We start from the raw sequence: 22727 nt of genomic DNA, 5'->3' as shown, positions 1-22727 counted from the left end.
CAGAGGGATATTCATTTCTGTCATCTTTTTTATTTCCTTTTTTTTTTTTTTCCCCCCCCTTCTTTCTTTTTCAGAACCTGAGAAGACCGATACCAACTGCTGCAGTCAGGCTTCGTGACAAGAAGTTGCTTTTCGGAGGAAGGAGCTGCAGTGCTCTGCTGGCCTGTCAGCAGATTTCTGACAACTCCAGACCCCGTTTGCCCTCGCAGCTGGGATTTTGCCATCCCAAACCAGATATCTGCCGTTTCCCGCATTGATACAAGGCGGCGTGTGAATTGCAACTGCCAGCTACGTTGCTCAAGGGCGAGGAATCTCTCTTCCCCCTACCCCACCCCCCTTCCTGTATAGCTGGACGTTAGAGCAAACACGCTGAGATGTCTAAAAAGCAAAATACAAAAGGTAAGATGCATGTGAATGTGATACAATCAACTGCCAATAAACACCACTATCGATTCCAAAGTTACCGGTTAGGAAAGGGGTTAACTGCTTTACGCTGTACTCCTTTCAAGGCTGCTGATGTCACTTGACAGCTTATTGTCACTGTCTTAGTGACATCGTATAACCTGTTGGGTTTTGTGACATTTTTAGTAGCATTTCAGTTGTCCAGCTGGACAGTTGTGACTTCACGAGTTCCTGTATAACATTAATATTGCATCACTTTCACAGTCAGACAACAGGAGAAAAAAATACTGTTTAGCAGTTGAAGAGTTACGGAGCCAAACTCTTTTATTTTACTGGGGTCCCCAGTCGGTTCACAACTTCCCCTCTCTGGGTACGGCCAGGATGAATTTTGGTGGTGTCTGGGTCTCTGATGGAATTAACTCTACCAAAACTTAGTCTTGCTCCCGAGGCAGCCCTCGTCCACCCTCTCGGAGTGCCCCGTGGACGCCGGGGTTTCGGGGCAGGCTTCTGTTTGTGCTGTCTGTGGCAGCTGCTTGCCGGGAATCCCGTTAGGAAACAAGCCATCGAATCGAGGTGGGATAGCTCAGCTCAGGTCCTCGCCTCCGGGGGATGCGATTCAAACTAGACCTATGTAAATCTTTTTCCTTCGAGATAGGTACAGAAGGGTAACGAGCAAGTTTGCGAGAAGCTTTGTCTTCAAATACACAGGCTGGTTTCCCTTTTTCTGCCGTCGTGTGTTAAGCGGCAAAGCTGTTCTGGCGTCAAGCAGCTTATTTCAGTGAGGGATCTTATTTGTCGCGTGTGAAACATTAATTCCAAAGTGTGCGTGTGGTGGGGGGAGAGGGGGGTTGAGGGTTACGGTTCTCTCTTTATTTGAACTGACTACTAATTAATAATTTAAGGCGAATGGGTTTGACAATTCATGTCCTCTACCTCAAGAGAAGAGCTTTTGTTCTCTGCAGATTTTTTCTTTACTAGCAGCTTTGGCATAGAAACAGTGTCTACCTGAGGAGCCCAGCCGTCCTTTGACAGCTAGAGCCATACATGATTCAAAGCAATTAGTAACAGTTATGGAAATTATCGTATAGGATAATTTTTGAGTGATTTTTAAAACGCTGTATTTGTATCTGTGCTCTTGGAAGCCTCAGTACGAGTCATTAAGAAATTGACTTCTCTCTGGTGCTGGAAACGGAGCCCAGCAATTGTTGTTGCTGAGTACATGTGGAGAGAAAAACACCTTGAAACAGCAGAAGAGAATTAACGGGTCTAAGTAGGGGAACAGCGAGAGAAACCTGTAGGAGACAACTGGGGGAAAACATGGGAAGCTGTTGCTCCGAGGGAATTCGGGGGGTTGGCAAATCCCCAGCCGAAGGAGAAAGCCGGCACAATTGCTGCTCTCGGTGTTGTTCGGCAGAGTGTGTCACAGAGAGAACCCGCTGGGAAGCGCTGGCATGTATTGGGTTCCGAAAGAAAAGGAAAGGGATCTCGGACATAAATATTTGACACCGAGCAGGAATGCAGAGTAGGCTTTAGCTCGCTCCGCCGCCGGGGATATAAAATACGCCCTGCTTTGTTAAGCAGGCTCATCTCCAGTCCGCGTTGCAGTGGCAATGTGGACGTAAGGGAAGGTGAGAGTTAAAGCTGCAGGCTCTTCTGGCTGTGCCCTGTCCTGTTTGGACTGTGATTGAATTTTCAATTACTACTTTTCTGCTGCTCTAGAATGTTAATGCAGTCAACAAATATTTTCCAGTCCTCTGTAAAGGAGTGTACCTTGGCCAGGTACGGAATGTCTTTCCGGTTTCTCTTTCTTTCTGAAAGCAAAACGAAACCCCTTTGCAGCGTAACAAAGGGCTGGTGAGAAGTGTTGAGACGTAGGGAACGAGACAGACCTATTTTTAATAACGCAGCAGTTTTGAAACCGAATCAGAAGCCCACCTGTTTCGTCTTCTAAGAAGTGCCACAGAACAGAGTGAACATCTGAGCTATTCAAGGGTATTTTTAAGTCTTGCAAAAATGTATATGCAAAGTTTGGGTACAGAATCATGTTCTACTCCTGGATATTACTGGCTGTAAATAACTCTTTACTCAAAAGATCTATGCTGAGGAGAAAACCACTCCGTCTCTAAACCAGTGAGGTAATTATCCCCATTCAGAATCCGAATGCGTGCATCCCCATGTAGGTCCATGTCTGGGTTATACTGGCTGGCTCATTTCAGCTTTAGGATATTCTATAAGGGGTAATTTAGAAACGCGAAGGAAAGGTGGTCTCAGTGATGCCGGATCTCTAAATGAATACTCCCCCAGAGTCTAGTAGGCTTGTTGGTTTGCTGCTGTCTGAAGTGATCTTGGATTCTTAGTGCTTCCGTTTTTCCCCCAACACGAAGCGTGTGCACTCCCTCTCATCCCCCCTTCTGACTCGATAATTGATTTGAGAGAAAGCAGCCACCAGGCTCAGGAATGACTGGTGACCCCAGGATAGAAAGCAATCACGTAAATCTTCTTTCCATCGGACATCAGCCGCGGTTTTAGGCATGCCGGGTTCCCGAATAAAGCAGCACTCGGGTTCCTATTCATCTGGATGCATCAGGGAGCCATTTCAATTGATGGAAGACTGTCCTACGTGAATTTGGTAAAGGCGAAAGGCCTTTGGTATCGGTCGCTGGGAAGGGAGGGTTTCAGCTCGAGCGGTGTTAAGCAGCAGGGAGCCTGCACACCAGAGCCTTCACAAAAACCCCAAACGTGGGAGAAATTTCATTTTAAGCTCGCGCTTCGTTTAACGACGCATCAATCAAGCAGAAGATACGGCTCTGCAGAAACCGGGCTTTGCTGACTGGGGTGGTCGTGAGCGATTTGCTCAGTCTGTGTCCGGATAACTTCTGGTAGAATCGGCAAACCGGGAGATTGTGGAGTTACTCTGTGAGGCAGCACCTGCTGTGAGTTGTGTTGAAAATGCACAAAGGCGAATATTGAGCGTGCGTTCTGTAACCTGATAAATCGGGTCCTGGCTTGTGAGCGAGCTCGGGTGCGGTACGAGGACGCAGGTGATGTCAGGAATCCATGGGAACTTCAGCCGCATCACTCTGCTGAGCGTGACGCTCTGGAAATGCGCAGGTTTAATTTAATTTTTCATTTTTTATGTGTAGATGGAAATTAGATGTGAGGGGGAAGACAGTGTCCTGCAGTTTGAATTACCTTAACGGCTCTCTGTTTGGCTTCGCTGCCTTAGCTCCACTGAAAGCTGACTGCCTTGCTTCGCTGCTTGCGTGTCCAAAGCAGAAGGCGGAGCGCAGGTTAAAACGGCAGCGGTGGCCGGGAAAGGGCAGCGTGCCTGCCTCGGCTAGACCAGGTCGGTGACACCGCGGGGGCAGTTAGAGCTGCCCTCCAAGTGCTTCCCCTGGCCCCGGGAAGCAGGACGGGTGCTCAGGAGAGCTGCGTCCGTACGAGTCCCTGCCTTTGTGGCAAAAAATACCCGCTTTTTGTGTCGGGCAGAAATACCCCGTTTTAGCAGCGTAACTTTGGGCATATTTTAGTTGATATGCAAGAAGTTAATTTTTATTCCATATTTAATTTATTTTTTTCCCCCTCTTCCAAGCCCTTAGATGAATATGGCCTTATATTGGGAAGGTGGCCTGCGTTAATACAAGGGCTAACTCTTCCGCTGCCATCCAGCAGCCATCCAGCTGATCAGATGCTTCTGAGATGGGATGTCTGGAAGGTTTAATTTGCTCACCTCAGAATGAATCCTTTGAATCGCGAGTCCATCTCTTGCCTGCGTAGCCATATTCTCTCTGAAGCACAGCAGGTTTTTTCGTGATTACACCCCGGTGAACCGATCGCTTCCCTGTGTCGGGTTTGGACCGAGAAGGCCGCGTTGCATGCTTGGCCCCTTGAAATCCGTTTGAGAAAATAAGCAAGAAGGTGGTGTTTCTATTTGAGACAGGGCTCTGAAGTGCAGCTGCCACCTCCGTGGGCTGGCTGTGCGCTGCAGGAATATCACGGGGCTGTCCTTGGGGCATTAAAATAGTTTCCACAACAGCTGATTGAGGTACCAAGCCCCGACTTCGAATGCGCCCAGGCAGCAAGCAGGGACAGAAATTGAGCGAGTACGGCTTAGTAACCCAACAGACCCGCTCAGATATCTTAATGTATTTTGGGGAAGGGAGGTGCCATTTCTTCCAGAGCTTTTTATTTCACATTAGCCGAGGTCTCTCGTGCTATCCCTGGGAGAGCCGGCGCGGTTACCGTTGACCTGAAAAGCCACAGAGTCTATAAATGTTTCACGGTTTAACTGAATCTTGATTGCATGGCACTTTTAAGTGTATATGCTGTCCAGTCCCCCAAAGCCGTCTGCCTGCGAGCGTCCTGGCTGGGGCAGGAGGGTGGACCTGCAGTTTGGAGCGGGATTTTTTTTTTTTTTTTTAAGTTTCGTACGCTATTTTACTGTGCAAACTTTCCGTGAGCTGGCACGGGTGTGGTGGGGATGAAGTGCTGGACGGGGTTCGGAGGAGCTAAGTGCGTACGCGTTAATCTCGCTGTGCGCTTTCGTAAAGTGTGCTCTGTGACGCCGGTTGGGACAAAGTCTGCGCAGCTGTCGGGCTGGTGCTTTTCTTTCTTTTCTGTGTCTCCTTACGAAATGACTGCCTGCCGTGGCTCAAAAGTGAGCCAGGACTCAGCTCGGCTTGACCTGGGGGCTTGAGGGGGAAATAGCGGCCCCTGTTTTGACTTCCTCGAGGCGTCAGCTGTGAAGTTGTTTCATCTCGTGTGTCCCAGGAAGCAGAGCAGGCATTTGTTAGGTCTGTGGTCTTGCATGTGTTTCCTACAGAAAGGACTAATTAGCGGAGTTAGGAGAGGAGCAGATTGGTATTTGGTAGGGTGGATTCTTCCTGGCATCGTTAGTGTTTCTATTTAAGAGATCCTGTGTTATTAGTCCAATAAATAGCACTGAAACACAAAAGTAAATGATTTAGGATGAATGATTTCTCACCACCTCATTTTGCTGGAGGATGCAGTTGTGAACAGAGAAGCAATTAAGGCCGTTGGCGTCGTCTCTGGGGTTTATCACATCAAATCAACAGGGTAGCACTGCATGGTGTATGTTTTAATGCAGCAGAGATCAGTCTGAGCGTCTGACTGACTTGTCATGTCAGACATGACATGCATAGTCTGAGCCCCGGCTTTGGGAAGGAGCTTTCCTTTCTCACAAGGATGTTAATTCCAAAATCCTGAAGTCACTGGTGGCCGCCAGACTTCTGTCCATGCAGGCGTCAGCGTTTTAAATTCTGTCCCTTCTTGCAAATACCCACTGTCACAAGAGACCTGAGTGCCAGCAGCCCTTTTAATGATGCCTGGGAGTGCTCAAGGGCAATATCAAATGTATACAGCGTAGTCTCCGTTGCATAATTTTTGCATGATAAACATTTTAACACCAGCAGGACTTGGGCCGTAGCGAAGCGACTGGAAGCTGGAGAAGCGGCCCGGAGCGAGGTGCCGACAAGCTCGGTCCCCTGTAAGACCAAGCGCAAACGGAGATGTGGGAGAGGGATGGGACTGAGTAGCTGAAAATGCACTGCATGGGGGAGCTGAACTTCATCTTTCCTGGCACCTGGGTCCTTGGTGGCTGCTCTGCAATGAAGATTTTGAGAAAAGATTGCTAATTCTCACTTGGTGATGGGAGTCTGAAAGCCATTTACAAGATTAAGGACTAGAAAGTTGGTAACTTGAACTTCTGTGAGCTTGGGAAACTTGAGAAAATCTTGCTCATGGGGCTGAAATGGGTAAGGACAGCATGAGGAAGAATTTAACCGTTCATCTGTAGCCTTAATAAGAGGCTGACCTTTCCATCATGTTCACAATTCTGTCACTGTATTTGGAGGCATCTCAGTTTAAATGCTACATCAATGTCTGGGAACCGCGGAAGTCAATGGTGTGTCTCAAAATCGCGTACGAGTTATTTAGAGGAGGTGAGGGAAAGAACATGAATCAGCAGCTTGGAATATCAGCTGAGCTAAAGCAGGAAGGGCAGTGACCGAGCGAGCGTCCCCGCAGAGCACCCTGGCCTGCTGAAAGCGTCCCTTCCCCCAGGCAGTCCCCAAAGCCACCGGCCAGCGGCAGCTGTAGAAACCCACCAGCGGTCTTGCACTTCCCTGACCCCGGGCAGGGCTCGAGGCGTCAAAGCACACGCAAGCAAATGCCCTCCTAGGAAATCCACCCGTGGCTTTGTGCATGCGTGTCAACTCCCTGGAAAGGGGTGGGTGACGCAGAATAGGAGTGCTTAAAACCTCTGGGGTCCTGCCGTTGGCCCCTGCCCAGGGGCACGTGTTCTTCCCGAGACCAAATGCGGCTAAAACACCGGTTTGAAGTACGTTCTGTCATAGTAAACCGCGTCTATGAACAGCTATATCCCTTTTCTTTAGCAAAGCTGAAATTTAGCCTGCTCAGACCCTTGGCAGAAAAACCGAGCGCGAATTTGTGATACCAGGCAGGATCTCTCGGTGAAATGGTGGGGCCTGCAGATTTATGTGACCTTTGCTCGCTGGCAGGGAGCAAACCTGTTGGTGATGGCTGTCTCAATTATGGGTCTCTTTTGGAACATATAAGCATTACCTTGGAGATTATAGCTGGCAGGGAACACAAGCTGCTGGATCTTCAAACCCATTTATCAGTCTGCTTGCCATTTGTATCTCCAGGTGGAGGAAATTGGTAACCACACTGCTCGAAGGCTCTAGCGCGTTTGTTAACTCTTTATTGCTGGGCTCAGTAAAAGATTAGTATGGAAACGGAGGAGCGGTACTGGTCTGGTCTGCTTCAGCGATCTTCTGTTTTGCACCAGCCCTGTTGGGGCTTGTGGTTTTCTTGGCTGGCTCTAGCGCGTTTGTTAACTCTTTATTGCTGGGCTCAGTAAAAGATTAGTATGGAAACGGAGGAGCGGTACTGGTCTGGTCTGCTTCAGCGATCTTCTGTTTTGCACCAGCCCTGTTGGGGCTTGTGGTTTTTTTGGCTTGTGGTTTTGATCCGTGGTTGGTTTTTTTAAACTGACCCAGAGCTGAGGAGTGAATCGGCTTCTTGAGTTCCGTGGGGGGCGTTGGCAAAGCAGATTCAACTGGGGTTACCTGGCTAAACAGAATCGGGTTCTTAAACAAGGCTGGAATATCTCTCAGCAGCTAACAACCCTCTGCTAACCATATGGCAGAATTAGCCAGCGAACACCATACGTGTGTAGGATTTCAATTTTCTCCTTGGCAAAGTAACAAGTCGGCGCTGACCTCTTGCTTCGTATCTTTCTAAATGTCTCTCGGTGCCTGTTGTTCAGAAGAGAGCTTCCCTCTCCTTTGTCTTCACAGATCCGTCTGGGTTTATTTTTGATGTGCAGTCCAATACTGTGATGGCCCAAGGAGGAACCTTTGAAAACATGAAGGAGAAGGTAAATGTGTCTTCTGAGACTTTAACTCACCACGTGCCGTGGAAGAGCTCCTGAGCGCTGTATCTTCATCTCCTCTCTGAGATGAAATATGTTTCTGTCTGGGAGCTAACTGCAGCTCTGTCAAAAGCAAAATTTTATTCAGGCTAAATCGTCCTGGCACATTAAAGTTTTATAAGGAAGTAATCGTTTACGGTTTTTAGACTGCTCGCAGAAGGGTTGCTGTAGGCTCCGTGTGGGATAAAGCAAATGGTTTACATGTTACCCTGTTTTCTTCCCTCTAGATCAGCGCGGTGCGTGCAATAGTCCCCAACAGGAGCAACAATGAGATTGTCCTTGTGCTGCAGCATTTTGACAACTGTGTGGACAAAACAGTGCAAGCATTTATGGAAGGTAACTGCGGCTGGTTTCTTGGCGGGGTTTGTGGCTTCGTAACTCGCAGGTACCGTCTTTATGGACCTACTTCAGAAGCAGCAATAGCCTTTGTGCAGAAAGGGCTGTGTGCAGGAGGTACGCCAGGTGGCAGAAGCTCATGTAGCTTCTCACCACATCCAAGTGCAGACTCCATCCACAGAGATAACGAACAGATGATCCTCTTCCCAAGTTTTAGTTGGTGTTTGTTCAACTAGGGGTCAAGGCAGAGATAAGCATTTGATAGCTCTTTACCTAAAGGGGGGTTGATACTTAATTACAGAAACTCTTGTTCATGTGTACAGAATGGGAATGTCTTCAGCTTCGATGGTTGCTGTTTGTACTTTGAAACCTGGCTCAAAAATCTTCTCTTGGGTCTGGCTGGCATGCTGCATTAGGTGGATTTTCTGACCTTGGAGAAACAGGCTGTTCCTGGTGACAGTGCCTGTCGCTTTGCAGCTCTTATTTCCATGCCGGCCATCACTGACAACTGCGCTCTGCCTCTGGCCTACGGAAGGTATGACAGCTATTCCTCAGACTGTGGGCATCCTGACACAGTCAGTGCCTCTGGGGAGAGAAGGCCAGCAGACATCTGACCTGAACGCAACCTTTGAGTTCAGAACATGCTCCAGCAGGGTTCCAAGTACCTAAACCTTTAGTATGACAGAGCCAAAGAGAAGATTTTTTTGTTTGTTTGTTTTTGTTTTCCTGGAAAGAGCTGGCACTGTGGTGTAAGGGAGTAGTCCCGTTCAGCAGTGTGCTCCCAAAGCAAAAACGAAATCGATCCTTTTATTACATCAACTGAGAGAACTGAAACTTAGCTGCGGGAAGTGTGACAGCTGGCTCCAGGTATGGAGGCACTTCCACGTGACCGGGAAAGAATTGGAGTGGATGCCGGTCCACTGCTCATCGCTGCATTTCATTTCAGGTAATGCCAGTGAAGTACTGAAAGAATGGACTGTAACAGGCAAAAAAAAGGTAACGCTTTTTAAATATACTTTGCTAAGGCATTTATCTTTTTATTTTGAGGATTTAGACTAGAGAGAACAGTAGGCATTCCTCGTGATTCAGATGGGAAAAGAAACCAAAGAGCAAACGTGTATATTGACGTTAGCGGAACTGATGCACGGAGATAATCACTAGGTTATCAGGTGCCTCGCTGTTCAGGGCAAGGATTTACATGGTAGCTTCAGTGCAAGTTGTAAACATCATCTTCTCGCCACATCTGCATTTCATTTAGTTGTCAGACACGTTGTGTCAAATGTAGCATCTGAAAAAAAAGGTTCTGGACTTTCTGTCCTTGCAGTCGCTTTTATTCTGCTGACCCTCTACAGGACCCCTAATCCGCACACACAGCCCCACGCTGAAGTAAATCTTTATCAGGTCCATTTATTTCAACGGAGCTCTGTAATTCACTGTTCAGATAGTCATGCTGTTCCATTTTTCATCGGTAACCTTTGGAGCTGAACAGTTGCGTTTTAATGCTGAGCTCTGTGGAAATATATTTCTTTGTCACGTAAGCTTTCTCGAGTGTTTTGCCTAGTTCTTTGCTCAGACCTCTGTGAAAGGGTTAAATAAAGATTTGCAAAGTTTCACTACTTGATATTATAATATCTAAATCCACCAGGACAAGAATAAAATCATAATTATTCAAAAGGACTCCTCTGAATACGTGAAAAGCACCAGCGTGAAATGGAGAGGGGAAAAAAATGTGACTGAATAGCCCTGTGCTGGGAAATGAGGGAAGTTTTATCAGAGCGAGGTCTAGCAGAGCACCCTGGAAGCTGCACCTTGCCAGTGAGCACCCACAGAAGCAACCCGGCTGGTGCTGTGGGTTACAGCCACAAACCTCTCCGCTGTTTCCTATCAGTTATGCAGCCTTCATCTGATAACCAGTGCATTGCTCTTGTTGGCACACCATCGGAGAGGATAATGTATTCGCGCCTCATTAATGCCACTATATCTGTCCTCATTGTTGACTAAATCCCTCCTACTGTTAATAGGATCAACAGCCAGGCTGCCTGAAAAAGCATTTAATTCAGCTACTTTCAGCCAGTAAGCATAAGCTTAATTTTCCCTTCAGGAATTAAGCTTAACGGTTTTGTTTTTTTTTTTCCCCCCTTTGTGATGTGGATACCTAATCCTTAGAACAAGAAGAAGAAAACCAAACCGAAACAGCAAGCTGAATCGAGCCCCGGCCTCCCAGACCCCGGTAAATTGGTGTCCACTGAAGAGGAGCAGTCGGCAAACTCGGAGAAGGGTGGAATTAACGGTTTCCATGTCAACGGCTGTGCCCACGACACGGAGTCTGTGGACTCGCTCAGCGAAGGTTTGGATGCACTTTCAATTGATGCCAGAGAGCTGGAGGATTGCGAGTCTGCTGCACCAGACATGCCTGATAGAACAGGTTAGTCTCTATAAAGTAGCGCAGGAGACGGGCACCGAGTGTTTAAAAAGCAGAGGAGCTGCCTCCTGCTCTTTCGTGTTCCTTCTTTGTTTTGGGTCAGCTTTGAATACTGATTTGTTTGGATGGCTCTTCAGGAAAGAGCAGCTCACCTTGATTTTTCTGATTTTTTTGCTTGTTGTGGTAAAGAGGCGGTCAGTGTTCTGCTGTCCTCTTCACGTTCCCCTTTAAACGAGTGTGCTTTTCTACAGCAGTGCCTGAACTAGAGAATGGAATAGCAGACTTTGACACAAAATCGCTCATCATGCATCCTTCCCAGAGCCCTTCGTCTCTTAGACAGCGGCCTGAGCAGAGGAGTGCTAGCAGGTCTCTGTCCAGATCAACAGCGAGCAATTCAACTCCTGCGTCCCTGTCTGTAATGCGGCTGGAAGATGTTCCAGTTTCACCTGCAAACAAGAAGCTAGGTAAGGCCCTGAGGGTCTGCACGCTCTCCGATGTCGGAGCAGGTTGCTGCTGGTCAAATTCTCACCGCCTCTTCTGCACTGTCACTGACAGACACGGTGGTGAGGCGTACTGGACTTTGATTTTAATGTGAGCTAACATACTTCTTATTATCTGGCCAGTAACTTGCACTCCGCTCCTCCTCTTCCCTATGCACAGCAGGAATCTTGACAGCAGTTTAGATGTAGTGCCTGGAGCGGCAAACCCATACGTGTGAGAAGCAGGGGAGGAAGCAGCCAGTCTCGCTGCATACGTTTAGCCCATTCTTCTGTGTGCTCCATCACAGAGCCTTTAGGTTGTTTCTCATCTTTTGTGAGAATTTGTCCAAAGGCCAGAAGTTCGGACCAGCCCTGTTACAAGAAGTGACAGCCTCCTTCTACCGGATTTTTTTTTTTCTTCCCCTCTTCCGTGTGCTTTCTCCACAGCTGAGTTCTTACGATAACAAGTGGGGACAGGAGGGACCTCAGAGACCCCGATTGTGATCACGGTTATTGTACTTAGCTTAGGGAGATGAGGTGGTGGTAGTTCACCTCCTTGCTGCGTGGGAAAGCTGTAACGAGCAGTGTTAATGTAGCTTGGCGGGGGGCAACTGCACTCCAGCAAGCTCCAGAGAGCGTGGGCAAGGTGATGTACCCTGCTGGTGAGCTGAGACACAGGGACTAACCTCGGCAGCCATAAGCAATCCTTTCAGCTCCTGATTTGAGGAAATAGCCTTAATTTTAGTTTCCGAGATAATTCCCTTCCCCAGGCAAACAGTCATTTCGTATTATTTAGCGGTATGGTGTGTTGGTCTTTGGAGCAGAACGCATTTCACTTGTCTCAGTCCCTAGCACAAAAGCAACTCAGAGATGTGTTTGATTTCTCTCGTGTATTTGAAAATGTGGAGGGACATCCCTGCCCGTAGAAGGAGGTTCTACAAGCCTTGGGAAAACCTTCCCCAGTAAGAAAACCTCTCAAACTGTCCCTGCTGAACCTAGTGCCTTTTTAATGGGGAGGGGAAAGAAAAATTTAAAACCAAGCAGTGTATAGTTTTAAAATAAGAGGGGGAAGTCATCTTTAGATATATCCCTGCTGGGAGGATTTAGCAGTGTGATTGACATGGCTGTTTGAGTTCACTCTGTCTCTTGGTAGGTTCTAATATTGAAAAATCAGTGAAGGATCTCCAGCGCTGCACCGTTTCACTGGCTCGGTACCGGGTTGTGGTGAAGGAGGAAATGGATGCTTCCATTAAGAAGATGAAACAGGTCTTTGCTGAACTGCAGAGCAGGTAAGTTAAATGTAGGGACAGATCCAGGTGTTAAGGCTTAAGACTTTCTTAAGGCTTTTTAATACATTTGGAGTAAGACTTCGGCTTTCCAGTCGGGTTAATGACTTGCTTGTCTTTGCCCTACCGCCCAAGCACTGTTCTTCAGCGTCTGGGAGGTCAGCGTGTCGTAAAGAACTCCGCACTCTGGAGTTTTTTAGAAGCCGCCTTCGTGGGCGGCTTTGCAAGGCCTGCGTTCGAGCTGTTGTCCCACGCGTGCAGTGGGATGTTAATAAGCTGTTCAAGGCTTTGGTGTGTCCGTCAGGGTCTTCGATGAACTGTGGCTCCGTGGCGGTACAAGACAGTTGTCCTGACCATCATAAAGTCGTTTTAGACGCAGACGATACGAGCATACTGTCAGTTAGGTGCTACTATTAGCTGTGCTGGAAGGAGAACTGTGTGGAGCTCGGGGTGCAGTAGTGTGTCTCTTTTAGAAACAAACATCCGTATGTGAAATCTTCAAATTCTGGTTGAATATAACATGGAAGAGAGGGGTCCTTTTGAAGGTATAGATACACATCAAAGATCATCCTGTGCGGCATTGCTTCCCCCGTTTTAAGCCAAGCTTTTAATACTGTGCATGATGTTCCCTACGGCTGTAATCGGGTCTTTTTTTTAATGAACATCTTTATTGGTTTGGCTAAGTGCTTTAAGATGATATTCCGAAAGGCCTAACGTCAGATATACCCGCTGTCTTGGCTGATTGAAGCCATTAGTGAGAAATTGTTCTTCTTGGTTATACAAATATGATTGTTTTGGTAAAGAAATGTTCATAAGAAACTGCACAGAGAGTTCTCCTTGCCTGAAGTGAGTAACATTTGACAAGTAACTAAAATGCTGCTATCGCATTGAAGGATTAAAGTAGATACTTGGCAGACTTGCAAATCTGTGTCAAAAGCTGTCTATGTCTGAAAACTGTATGTGGCCTCAAAGGCAAGCGTATTTAGCGGCAGTGATGCGGAGAGCTGTATTCTGAAGCCTTTTAGCAGATTTAGTTGTTCAGTGTGGACTTTTTTCTTGTGCTCGTACTTGCGTTGAACTTTGCCACCAGGAAGTGCTCTCCTGAAGTAAGTGGAATGCTGTCCTGTATTTAAATTCAGCCTGTGCTAAAAATACTGACAAAAATGTTTACAGATGACTTTTAAACTTACCTGAGGAGACTAGACCAAACTGGAAGGGTAAGGTTAAAGGTGTCCGTGTGCCCTGAGCTGCGTTTTCGTGCTAAGAGCTGTGGTCTCCAAGCCGAAGCTGGACGTGGAGCTCCCAGCACCTCCCGCCTTTTGGAAAAGCTGCGACGTAAGGGGATTTACCTTATCAATAGCTGAGGGATTTGTAGCCCTAACTCAAGTTCGTTTTTATGAATATTATTTCTTACTTTGTTGTTAGTGGCTTTGTCTACTGAGTCAATACTGATGCAGTATTATCACTGTACGCAGTGGGTTTTTGTTGTTAAGTTTTTTGTCTGCCTCTCTATGCAGTTACAACACCTGTAAAAAAAAAAAAACTCTCCCTGGCATGGAAAATGTCATTCTTTTGGCTAACGTGTCTGGCTCCGTATAAGTAATTCCTCGCCCTTCGACTTACGTTACCATCTATAAAACACTTGCGTCATGTTCGGGAGGGTCAAAGACTCAAGTCCAGTCCCGCAGCATTGCTCCGATAAGCCGAGCCGGCAGCGGGTGAAGCAGGATGTGCGGTTCCGTGAGCGGGGAGGCGAGCGCCTGCCTGGAACGGGGCCACCGGGAACCTCCTTCGACAAATGTCAAGGGAAGGAGCTGCCCAGCAGGATGCCAGGTCCGTGCAATTGATAAGCGGCGACTCTGCAGCCGGGGCCGTTCGGCTCCGCAGAAGGAGATTCACTTTCCTTTTCCCAGAAGTGATGCGGTTGCCGGTGAGCTGAGGTGTAAATTGTACCTTCACGTTTTTTTCTGTTGTTGTTTTGTTTTTCCAAGTCCCTTCGTGACCCAGAGAATAATCAGTGTATTTTTAAATCCTACGGCACAAGGCGGGATCCTCTTGCTGAATTGCCTCTCCAGCTGGCTTTCTACCAAAGGAAAACCTGGTTTAAAAGCAGGTTTGTTCAACTGACACAGGATATTTAAGTAGCAAAGCTTGGACTGGTTTAACTTCTGCCTGTCAGGGATGTCCTTTTAACCAGTGAGGCTTCCTAGAGTTCTTGACCTTCATCTTCTCTGGCTAGACAACGTGCTTGTATTAGACCTGTGGCCTGTAGGTAGGTGAGGGTGAAGAAGGAGACTCTAATGTTGGGGTCGTGCCTATCTCAATCTCTGAAATCCATCCTGTTTGAGTAGCAGATGTAGCAGTAGCTGCTTTGGCTTCCTATTTTGAGAGGATTTGCTCCTCCGGGCTGGAGATGATTGGGTAGCCTGAACTAAAGAATCCTCGTAGTCCTTATTTCCTGACTATTTTGCTATCCGCTGACAGGGAAAATAGCACATTGGGGAAAAAAACACCCCCGAGCCTTTGTGAGTGGTGCGGGTAAGTTCAACTTCAGCGCCGCGTGCTGAGGTTGGGTGTGGGGCAGGGTTTGAGGTTTCTCGCTGCTGAGGTCATGGCCGCGTGCCTCGTGCTGCGGGTCGCCCTTGCTTCCTCGTGGCAGAGCTGCCAGGCGTGCTTCCAGCCACCTTCGATTGCAGTCAGTCTTTGAGGTCGCTGCGTTTCAGCCCCAAGGAAAACTGACCCCCAAAACCCTTGGCGTGCTTGTGCAAACAGCTGTTGTCTTTCGCGAACAGACATCGTCTCGCAGGCGCTGCTCGACCGAGCTGGCTTGCAGCTGAGAGCATTGCTTCTAATGGTTGGGTTGCAACCAAGTATTCAGCATTATTTCATCTTCAGCAGTTATCGGTTTATCCGCTTCCCCTTTTTCTTCCTTGTGCGCTTCTTAAATGTCCCTTCTTAAAGCCCAGTCCTTCTGGCAGGGGCAGACGCGCTCTCCGTCCTGCCTGGGATCTTGTCCCAGGACAGCAGTCGAGAAGGGAAGGCGTGTTTCCGAACGGATCCGGCAGAAGGAAGTGAGTTTGTTTGACGAGAAGCCGCGCAGGATGGAGGAGCAGTGGGGTCTGATCCGAGTCGCTCATCACGCGAACCTCAGGCAGAGCCGCTTGACCTCTGTTCCTCAGCCAGCCCAACTGTAAAATCGGGTAAAGGACTCCAGCTGAGCTCTGCTGAGTAAATGAAATTACAAAGAGACGCAAGCTATGATCTGTGCCAAGGTGCGTGCGTGTGTGCCCGCAGCCTGGCGGAGAAAGCCCAGAATGGCCCATATGAAGTGGGCGTTGGCTCTGCAGGAGCTGGGCGTGTTGCCGGTGTGTTCAGGGAGGAGGCGCTGGGGTAAGGTGTAGCACAACCGAGTTCTGCAGCACGAGAGCCGCAAGGCTGTTCCTGCACTTGAATTAATCATTAAGGCCGCATTCACACCCGTATCTCTCCGAGCTCCAGGGGATTCCTGCTGCTGACGTGGCTCTGGGCAGAAGGCAGCTGGGCTATCTCCCTTTACCCTGCCCGTCGGTGTTGCAGAGCCAGGTTGAACCGCTCCGGAGATGGCTAGAAACAAGGTGAAGTCTTATTAGCGTAGCTTTTGACACGTGTTGTTGTATTTGTGCAGTTGGGCTGAGAGTGCCTGACCTGGATCAGGCCCCTGCTGTGCTACGAGCAGAAACAATTCCTGCCCTGAAAAGGCAGATGGACAGAGCGATAAATCAACAGAAGAAGCCAAATGTCAAAGCTGCTGTTCAGAGGGAATTGTTTAAATTGATCTTGCCTCAGCCCTCTCTGACATGCAGAGGAGCGGGAGCGGTGGGTTGAGTTTGCGTTTCAGATGCTCTGCGGTTTCCCTTTCAGATGGTCGCTAAAATAAATATTCTTCCCATTTTCAAGCAAACCTTCCTCGCTAAAAAAGCGTGTGGTCGGTGTTGAAGGGCTGACCCTGCGCACTGCCGATACCCCTCTGAGTACCATTTAGTGTCTGTGCTGCAAGTGTCATGCAGCTAACGTGGGAGGAAGACTCTGCTTTTATATTTAGAAAGCTGAAACTGAAATGAACCCTATTAATAGGCTGTCGAATGCGTTCAGGCCGCTGGCAGCAGCTGAGCGAAGGTGAGCTGCAGCGGTGCAGGCTGAGGGCGTTGGAGGCGTAGCTTAGAGCGAGCACAAAAGAAGCATTTGCAGGGAGGGTGTCTGCAAGGGTCTGGATTCCTTACGGCGAAGAACACTGTCGAATGCGTTCAGGCCGCTGGCAGCAGCTGAGCGAAGGTGAGCTGCAGCGGGGCAGGCTGAGGGGGTGGGAGGCGGCGCTTCGAGCGGGGAGAAAAGAAGCATTTGCAGGGAGGGTGTCTGCAAGGGTCTGGAAGAAGAACGAAGAACAGAGCTGCGACCGGTACCTGCCCCTGTCCAGAATGGGAGGACTGGTATTTCCCCTCCTGCTTCCGTTGCAACCCGAGTTACTCGGTGTGCACATCTCCAGGGGCAAGAGCCCTCTTTGCACGGCCTGTGAGCAGCGCTTATGCGGAGCTCCCCGGGTGCTCTGCCTTGCTGGAGGGTGCTCCGTAGCCTGAATTTGCTAAATTTGGCCAGGCGGTAGCTGTGCGGTTCCGCTTGCGTAAAGGCTGCCGCCGTGATGCCCCGGGGGAGTTGCGGTCTCATGGCAACAGACACACTTGAGGCACGCTGGAGCCTCCTGGCGAGTGGAGGTGCTTCGCTGTGACCCACTCAGGTGTTCCCTCCGTGGCCAAAAAATCCTCAGGCCGTAAGAGACTCCCGGATCGTGGACCTGCGTGGCTCTGGGTGACCTGCCGGCTGCGTGGTGGCGACCGGCAGGAGGTCCTGTCCTTGTACCTGCTGCACCGTGTGGAAGGGTGCGCGTGCTCTCGTGTGGGTCCTGCAGCCCTGTGGGGATCAGCAGGGTACGCGCCTCCCGAGAAGCGGCACAGAGCACCAGAATCCAGGTTTCTGGGTTGGTGGGCCAATTTGGTAGGCTTAAATAAGCTAATGAGGGCATAAGAGTCAAGCATTGCTTCACGATGTGGCACCTGAGAGGCTGCCTTGGAAGGGACGGGTGCCCGAATGCCCGGCGTCCTGCTCCTGCTATCGCAGCTCCTCGTCCTGCCCCACTGCTCATCAGTTTTGTGTTCTGAGTGGCTCTTTTAAACGTTGTGCTCTAGTTTTCTTCGGTGAAGAAGAAAAGTCCAGCGGAGTGCAGCTTCCCCCAACACCGCGGCTGCCGCTCCCTCTCCCCTTGCCAAGTGGCTCCGACTTTATCAGAGTAAGGTGACCACGTACCCAGCGGGTTGTCGGGAACGCCGCACTGTGCTCCGTGCTGACCCAAGCCTGAGCAAGTTTAATGCCAGCGAAACCTGCACACAACTCCTCAGCTTCCAGAACAAAAGCCGGGGCTCGGTGCGCAGCGCGGCGGGTTCCTGCTGCCATCTGCCGGTCTCTCCCCGCTGGCCGGCACGCCTGGAAACCCTCCCGCCGCTGTTCTTGCAGTAGGATTTCGTTGTCCTCTTTGTTTAATACTAAATCTCTTCCCTTTTTCTGTGGTTTTTTCCCCCCAGCCTTATGGATCGCGAGGTGGCGTTGCTGGCTGAAATGGACAAAGTGAAAGCAGAAGCAAGTAAGACTCTGTCTTTCTACCAACAAGCGCCCACCTGAAGAGCTGTAGGTGTTGCTGCACTCTGAAGAGACAAGCCCCCCTAGAAGCAGATTTCTGTGACTTACCTCCTGTTCACATTGTTCCTAAATATGTGGCTCTGTACCCAAACAAAACTTGCCCTATAGCTTGAGTTGACAGTATATATTGTGACTAGGGGATGTTGGCTGCTGACACCGTTGACGGCACCCATCCTCTTCGAGGCCGTTGCTCTGTGCCCTCGTTAAAGGGTGAGACAGAAACGGCACTCTTCCACGGGAGGCCATTCCTGAAAATCTCAGCGTTCCTGGCGAGCTGGAAAGGGCTTTCTCCGCTCACCTGGCGCGGGTGGGACGTGATCCGCAGGGACGCCCGCACCGGCAGCACCAAGCCCCGCGGTTCAGGGGGCGGCAAGGAAGCGGTTAGCCTGGGGAGAGCGGCAAAGCTTCTACCGAAGCTGCGTGTCGTGCCCCTCCTCGAGTCGGCTTACAGCTCAGGTTCAGTCTGTGTCTGGAGATGTAAATCGCCGCAGGAGGGAGCGGCTGGGGCTGCTGTGCAGCTGGCACAGAGCTGCCCGCGGGGGGACTCGGGGGAACCTGTTGTTTACCAATAAGGTGCTGTGTGCCGGGGCTGGGGTTGTTTAACTCTGGGTAGGCTGGTCCGCTGTCGACGCTGCCTAAGCTGTGGTCTGTTTTGCAGTGGAAATTCTGGTCAGCCGCCAGAAGAAGGCAGAAGCCCTGAAGAAGATGACTGATGTGGCAGTGCGAATGTCGGAGGAGCAGCTGGTCGAGCTCAGAGCCGACATAAAGGTGAGCTTTTCACTCCGCTTCTGTCTAATCCAACCGAGTGCTAATCTCGCCGAAATGTGGTGTTGCAGAAATGACGCAGCCCATGGTAGGAATTATGCGGGTGCCACCTCAACAGGGCCTGGCCCTAGGTTCCTGCTCGAAGAAGATGAGTCGCCAGTCTGCTGAGTAAATAAGCGGTTTATTTATCCGACAGGCAGAGCAGCTCGAGCTGGGTGCCTCCGAGGAGGGACCCCTACCCTGGATCGCGCACCCCAATTATACCCGTACCACCCAGCGCCCGATCCCCAAGTCCAACCCCTTAATTCTGGTCGCTCGTCTCTTGATTTCCTACTGGGTTTCTTGGTCACTGGGCTGGCCGCCTTCTGAAGTTACCTCATGCTCTTGGAATTGTTTCCTTGGTCCTTATCCTCTCCATTCCGCTCGTATCTGCCGGATTCGGCGAGTTCTGTGTTTGCAGCGTTAGTTTTATCAGAAAGTTTACTCTCGGACAGCTCTTGCGGCCTAAGGCTTCAACTGCTTTAGCTTCTAGGGCTAAGCAAGGCTATTAATCCTAACAGTTCTCAACAGTGGTACGCTTTTTTGTAACCTTCTGGGTTTCCGGCACTTCTGGGTGCAGTTTTGTGTTGTGCGCAAGTCTTTCCTTGCGTCCGTAGTTCTCGAATTCACCGCCAGTGCTCTGCACGCTGCCGTCCGCAGCCACGCAGTGGGATACGGGACACCTCGTCCTGAATCCTAATTTAAAATAATTTGGTTTGTAAAATACTGGCTTCAGCCAACATCCGATCGTCCAGACATTAACCCCGGTGCGTGCAGCCCAACGTTCAGCCATTGTGAACTGGCAGAGAGCGGGGAACGTGGCAAGGCCGCAGCTTTGTGCTCGGAGCAGTTGTGAAAACCTCCCGCTGGCGCAGGCTGACCTCTGCCTCTCCCCCTAAATCGGGAGAGCCTGCCTGCTGCGCGCGAGTGACTTTTGTATTCCGTAAAACACTCCTGCTCTCCAGCACGCCGGCTCCTGCCACAAGAGGTCAGTGCGAAGTTGCATCAAATTAAACTCCAGTTTGAAAACTAACCTGCTCACCCCCGTAGCAGGATCGGTGCAGCTGCGAAACCTGTTGCCCCTGTGAGCGTCCAGAGACCTGGGCTGTGCTGATTTCGCAGACCAGAGACGGGCAGAGCGGAGCTGCTGTCGGATTGAGTTAACCTACGGCTCGGCTGCTGGAGCCTGGGGAAGGCCGTTTCTGTACGGGTAGAAATCGCGCTGAAAAAAAACCCCCTGGTTTTCTGTTTCCATAAGTCGTCGTGGCCGTCTGCCTTCTCACCGAGAGGTTTTTTTTTTTCAAGCAGCACCCGACGCGGATACCTTTTCCTGGGCCAAAACGGGAGGCTTTCACCTCCGTTTTCTGTTCCCGTGCGCGGACTGAACTAACGTGCGCGTTTTGCCTTTTCTGTGAAGCACTTTGTGAGCGAACGGAAGTACGACGAGGACCTGGGCAGGGTGGCGCGGTTCACGTGCGACCTGGACACGCTGAAGAAGAGCATCGCCTCATTCGGCCAAGGTGAGCTGGATGGGAGTCGGGGAGGAGCCGAGGTGTCAGTCACCCCTTCGCTGGCCCTGCCATCACCAAAACCCTTCACGGGCGCCCCAAAACTTTGATAGCGGCGGGACTGGGAGCGTTCTGCTTTGGGCATTTTGTCTCCTCTCGGCAGCGGAGAGAGGAGCCAGCCCTCCCCTTGCTGCTGCTGCCGACGCTCATCCCTCGGCAAGCGGGGTCTGTGCCCGTTCCCTTCGCTGTCGAGCGCTGGTCCCAGTTAGCCGAGCCCTTGTTCACGCGACCAAAGCTTCATCTTGCCAGAAAAAGCTCTGTTGTCCCTTTGAGCCTTTGGCTCCAGCCATGAGCCGCCTCCACCCCGGCAGTGCTGTGCCTGGCAGGGTCCGGAGGGTGAATGGTCTGGGTCCCGTCTGCAGGACGCCCATTTTGGGGTATTTCTCTTCCAGTTTCCCATCCAAAGAACAGCTACTCCACCCGACTGCGGTGCAGCTCCGTCGCAGCCGCCTCCCTGAGCGGTCCCAGCGAGACCTCTGCTCCCTCCACCCCCGCGTGTGCCTCCGCCGCAAGCCTTACCACGGCGAGCAAGAAGCCCTCGTCCTCAGCCGAGGCAGCCGTGGGGAATGCCACCGGCCGCCCTCCCCAGCCTTCGCGAGAGGTAACCGCGCCCTGGCACGGCACCGGTGCCGGCACGGCGCTGCGGGAAGCTTGCTCGGCGTTTGTGGTTCCTCTCCCGATTCCTGGGCAGGGTCCCTCCCTGCCGGGTGCCCTTTGCTGTCAGGACTCGCGCAGGGCCGGGCAGCAAGGGGCCCGGGAGAGCCGCAGAGCGCAGCCTCGCCTTGACGGTTCTGCTTCAGAGCAGACTTTCGGGGGTTTTGCTTTTCCACTTCTCCCGCCCCAGGAGCAAGAGGCGGGGGGGTGCGTAGGGATGTGGCACACTCACTCGCCCACCCTCTTCTGTTTCAGGCTTTCCAGGGGAACAGGCGGCCAGGAGCGTGGCCCAGGTCCCAAGGCCAGCGCCACGTCAGCCCCCCGGCCCCCGGCCGCTACAACAACGGCAACCGACACAGGAACGGGCCGGGCCAGGCCCACGGCAGGCGGCAAACCTCGCCCCTGGCAGCCTCCCCTGGCAACCCCAGCCAGACTCAGCCCACGGGCACCAGCGGCGCCTCGGGGCGGCCCGGCCCCCCTCCCTCCGGCACAGAGACCAAGGGCCTCCCGCAGCGTAAGCCCAGAGCCAGTCGTCAGGAGGGAGCGAACTCCTGAGAGCCCCCGGGCTCTCCCTTCCTGCCACAAGTCCCACGTGAGAACCAGGCTGTAGGAAGCTCCTAGCTAGGATACTAACGAAGGAAAGTTTACACTTCTCATTTTTCGTGCCATTTTTTTTTGTTTGTTTTCTTCTCTCGTCCTTTTCCCTTCCTCCCCCCCCCCCTCTCCTTTGCTTTGGGTTCTTCTCACGCCTGCGCCGCACCGTCGGAGCGGGTTCAGGCCGTCTCTCTCTTGCCCTTTTCCTTTCCCCTCCAGAAATTCACCTTCGTCGGCCCAATCTCTGGCAGCGCTGGCCAAAACCCAGCCCCCAGCATCTTTTCTTCTGTGCACCAACATCTGGGCCTCGCCTCGGGGGAGCGGCCCGTGACAGCCCATCCCTCCTGCTGGCAGCGGGGATGAGTGCCGGGACACGGGGTCCTGGGGGGGGGGCTGTGGGTGTCCCCCCACCCCACCCCAGGGACAGGCAGGGGTCTGGGACCCCTCCTCTCCGGGCCGTGACGCGGGGCCGGGGTCCTGCACACTTGGCTGTTCTCTGGTCTTTATGTTGCGGATCTCTTTATTTTATTCGCTTCCCCTTCTCCCCCTGCCTTCCCCCCGCTTCTCCAGCCCTTCTTCGTCCCTAAATTAAATTTATAGCAATATCAATTAGCAGAGCTAATCCTAGGAGATACCGGGTGGAGTTTGCGCCAGTCATTCTTTATAGCTGTACGAATAAAGACAATGTTCACGTTGAATGTCGCCGTCTCTGCCTTCCACGGCTCCGGCCCTCGGAGAGGCCGGGGCTTCCCGGGGGGCCTCTGTGGCTCTGCTGCCCCCCCCTCACTTTTCACACCGGGGTGTTTCTTTCCCTCCCTCCAACCCAAGTTCTCCTCAGTTGGTTGAACAAATTAAATAAATGAAACCCAACTTTGAGCTTTAAAAATTCGGGTGTTTTCTGCTTAAGCAATTCAGCCCCACTCCCACCCTCGGTCTGCGGCTCTGGGCACCCATGCGCCCCTGTGCTGCCCCCCCCTCCCC

The 22727-nt window shown here is 51.2% G+C and overlaps 1 protein-coding gene across 2 annotated transcripts; it reads left to right on the top strand.

Annotated features, from left to right (window-relative positions):
- The first annotated feature begins 77 nt into the window (after positions 1-77).
- SPATS2 (spermatogenesis associated serine rich 2) lies at positions 78-22097 on the top strand. Of its 2 annotated transcripts, none has more exons than XM_009282324.2 (12): positions 78-399; positions 7743-7822; positions 8104-8212; positions 9159-9208; positions 10379-10637; positions 10886-11098; positions 12267-12402; positions 18012-18070; positions 18785-18894; positions 20348-20450; positions 20891-21099; positions 21408-22097. In XM_009282324.2, the coding sequence occupies exons 1-12, from the start codon at positions 375-377 to the stop codon at positions 21705-21707; spliced, it is 1653 nt and encodes a 550-aa protein (XP_009280599.1). In that variant the 5' UTR covers positions 78-374; the 3' UTR covers positions 21708-22097. The 2 variants fall into 2 exon arrangements, with proteins under 2 accessions (XP_009280599.1, XP_009280600.1); XM_009282325.2 differs by having other exon boundaries at positions 375-399; positions 10889-11098; positions 21408-21707.
- Positions 22098-22727: the final 630 nt, after the last annotated feature.

The sequence above is a fragment of the Aptenodytes forsteri genome, unplaced genomic scaffold (assembly GCF_000699145.1).
Source record: "Aptenodytes forsteri isolate BGI_AS27 unplaced genomic scaffold, ASM69914v1 Scaffold1381, whole genome shotgun sequence".
NCBI classification, from domain to species: domain Eukaryota; kingdom Metazoa; phylum Chordata; class Aves; order Sphenisciformes; family Spheniscidae; genus Aptenodytes; species Aptenodytes forsteri.
Note: the sequence above shows the minus strand (reverse complement) of the source record. Positions and strands in the feature narration are given on the sequence as shown.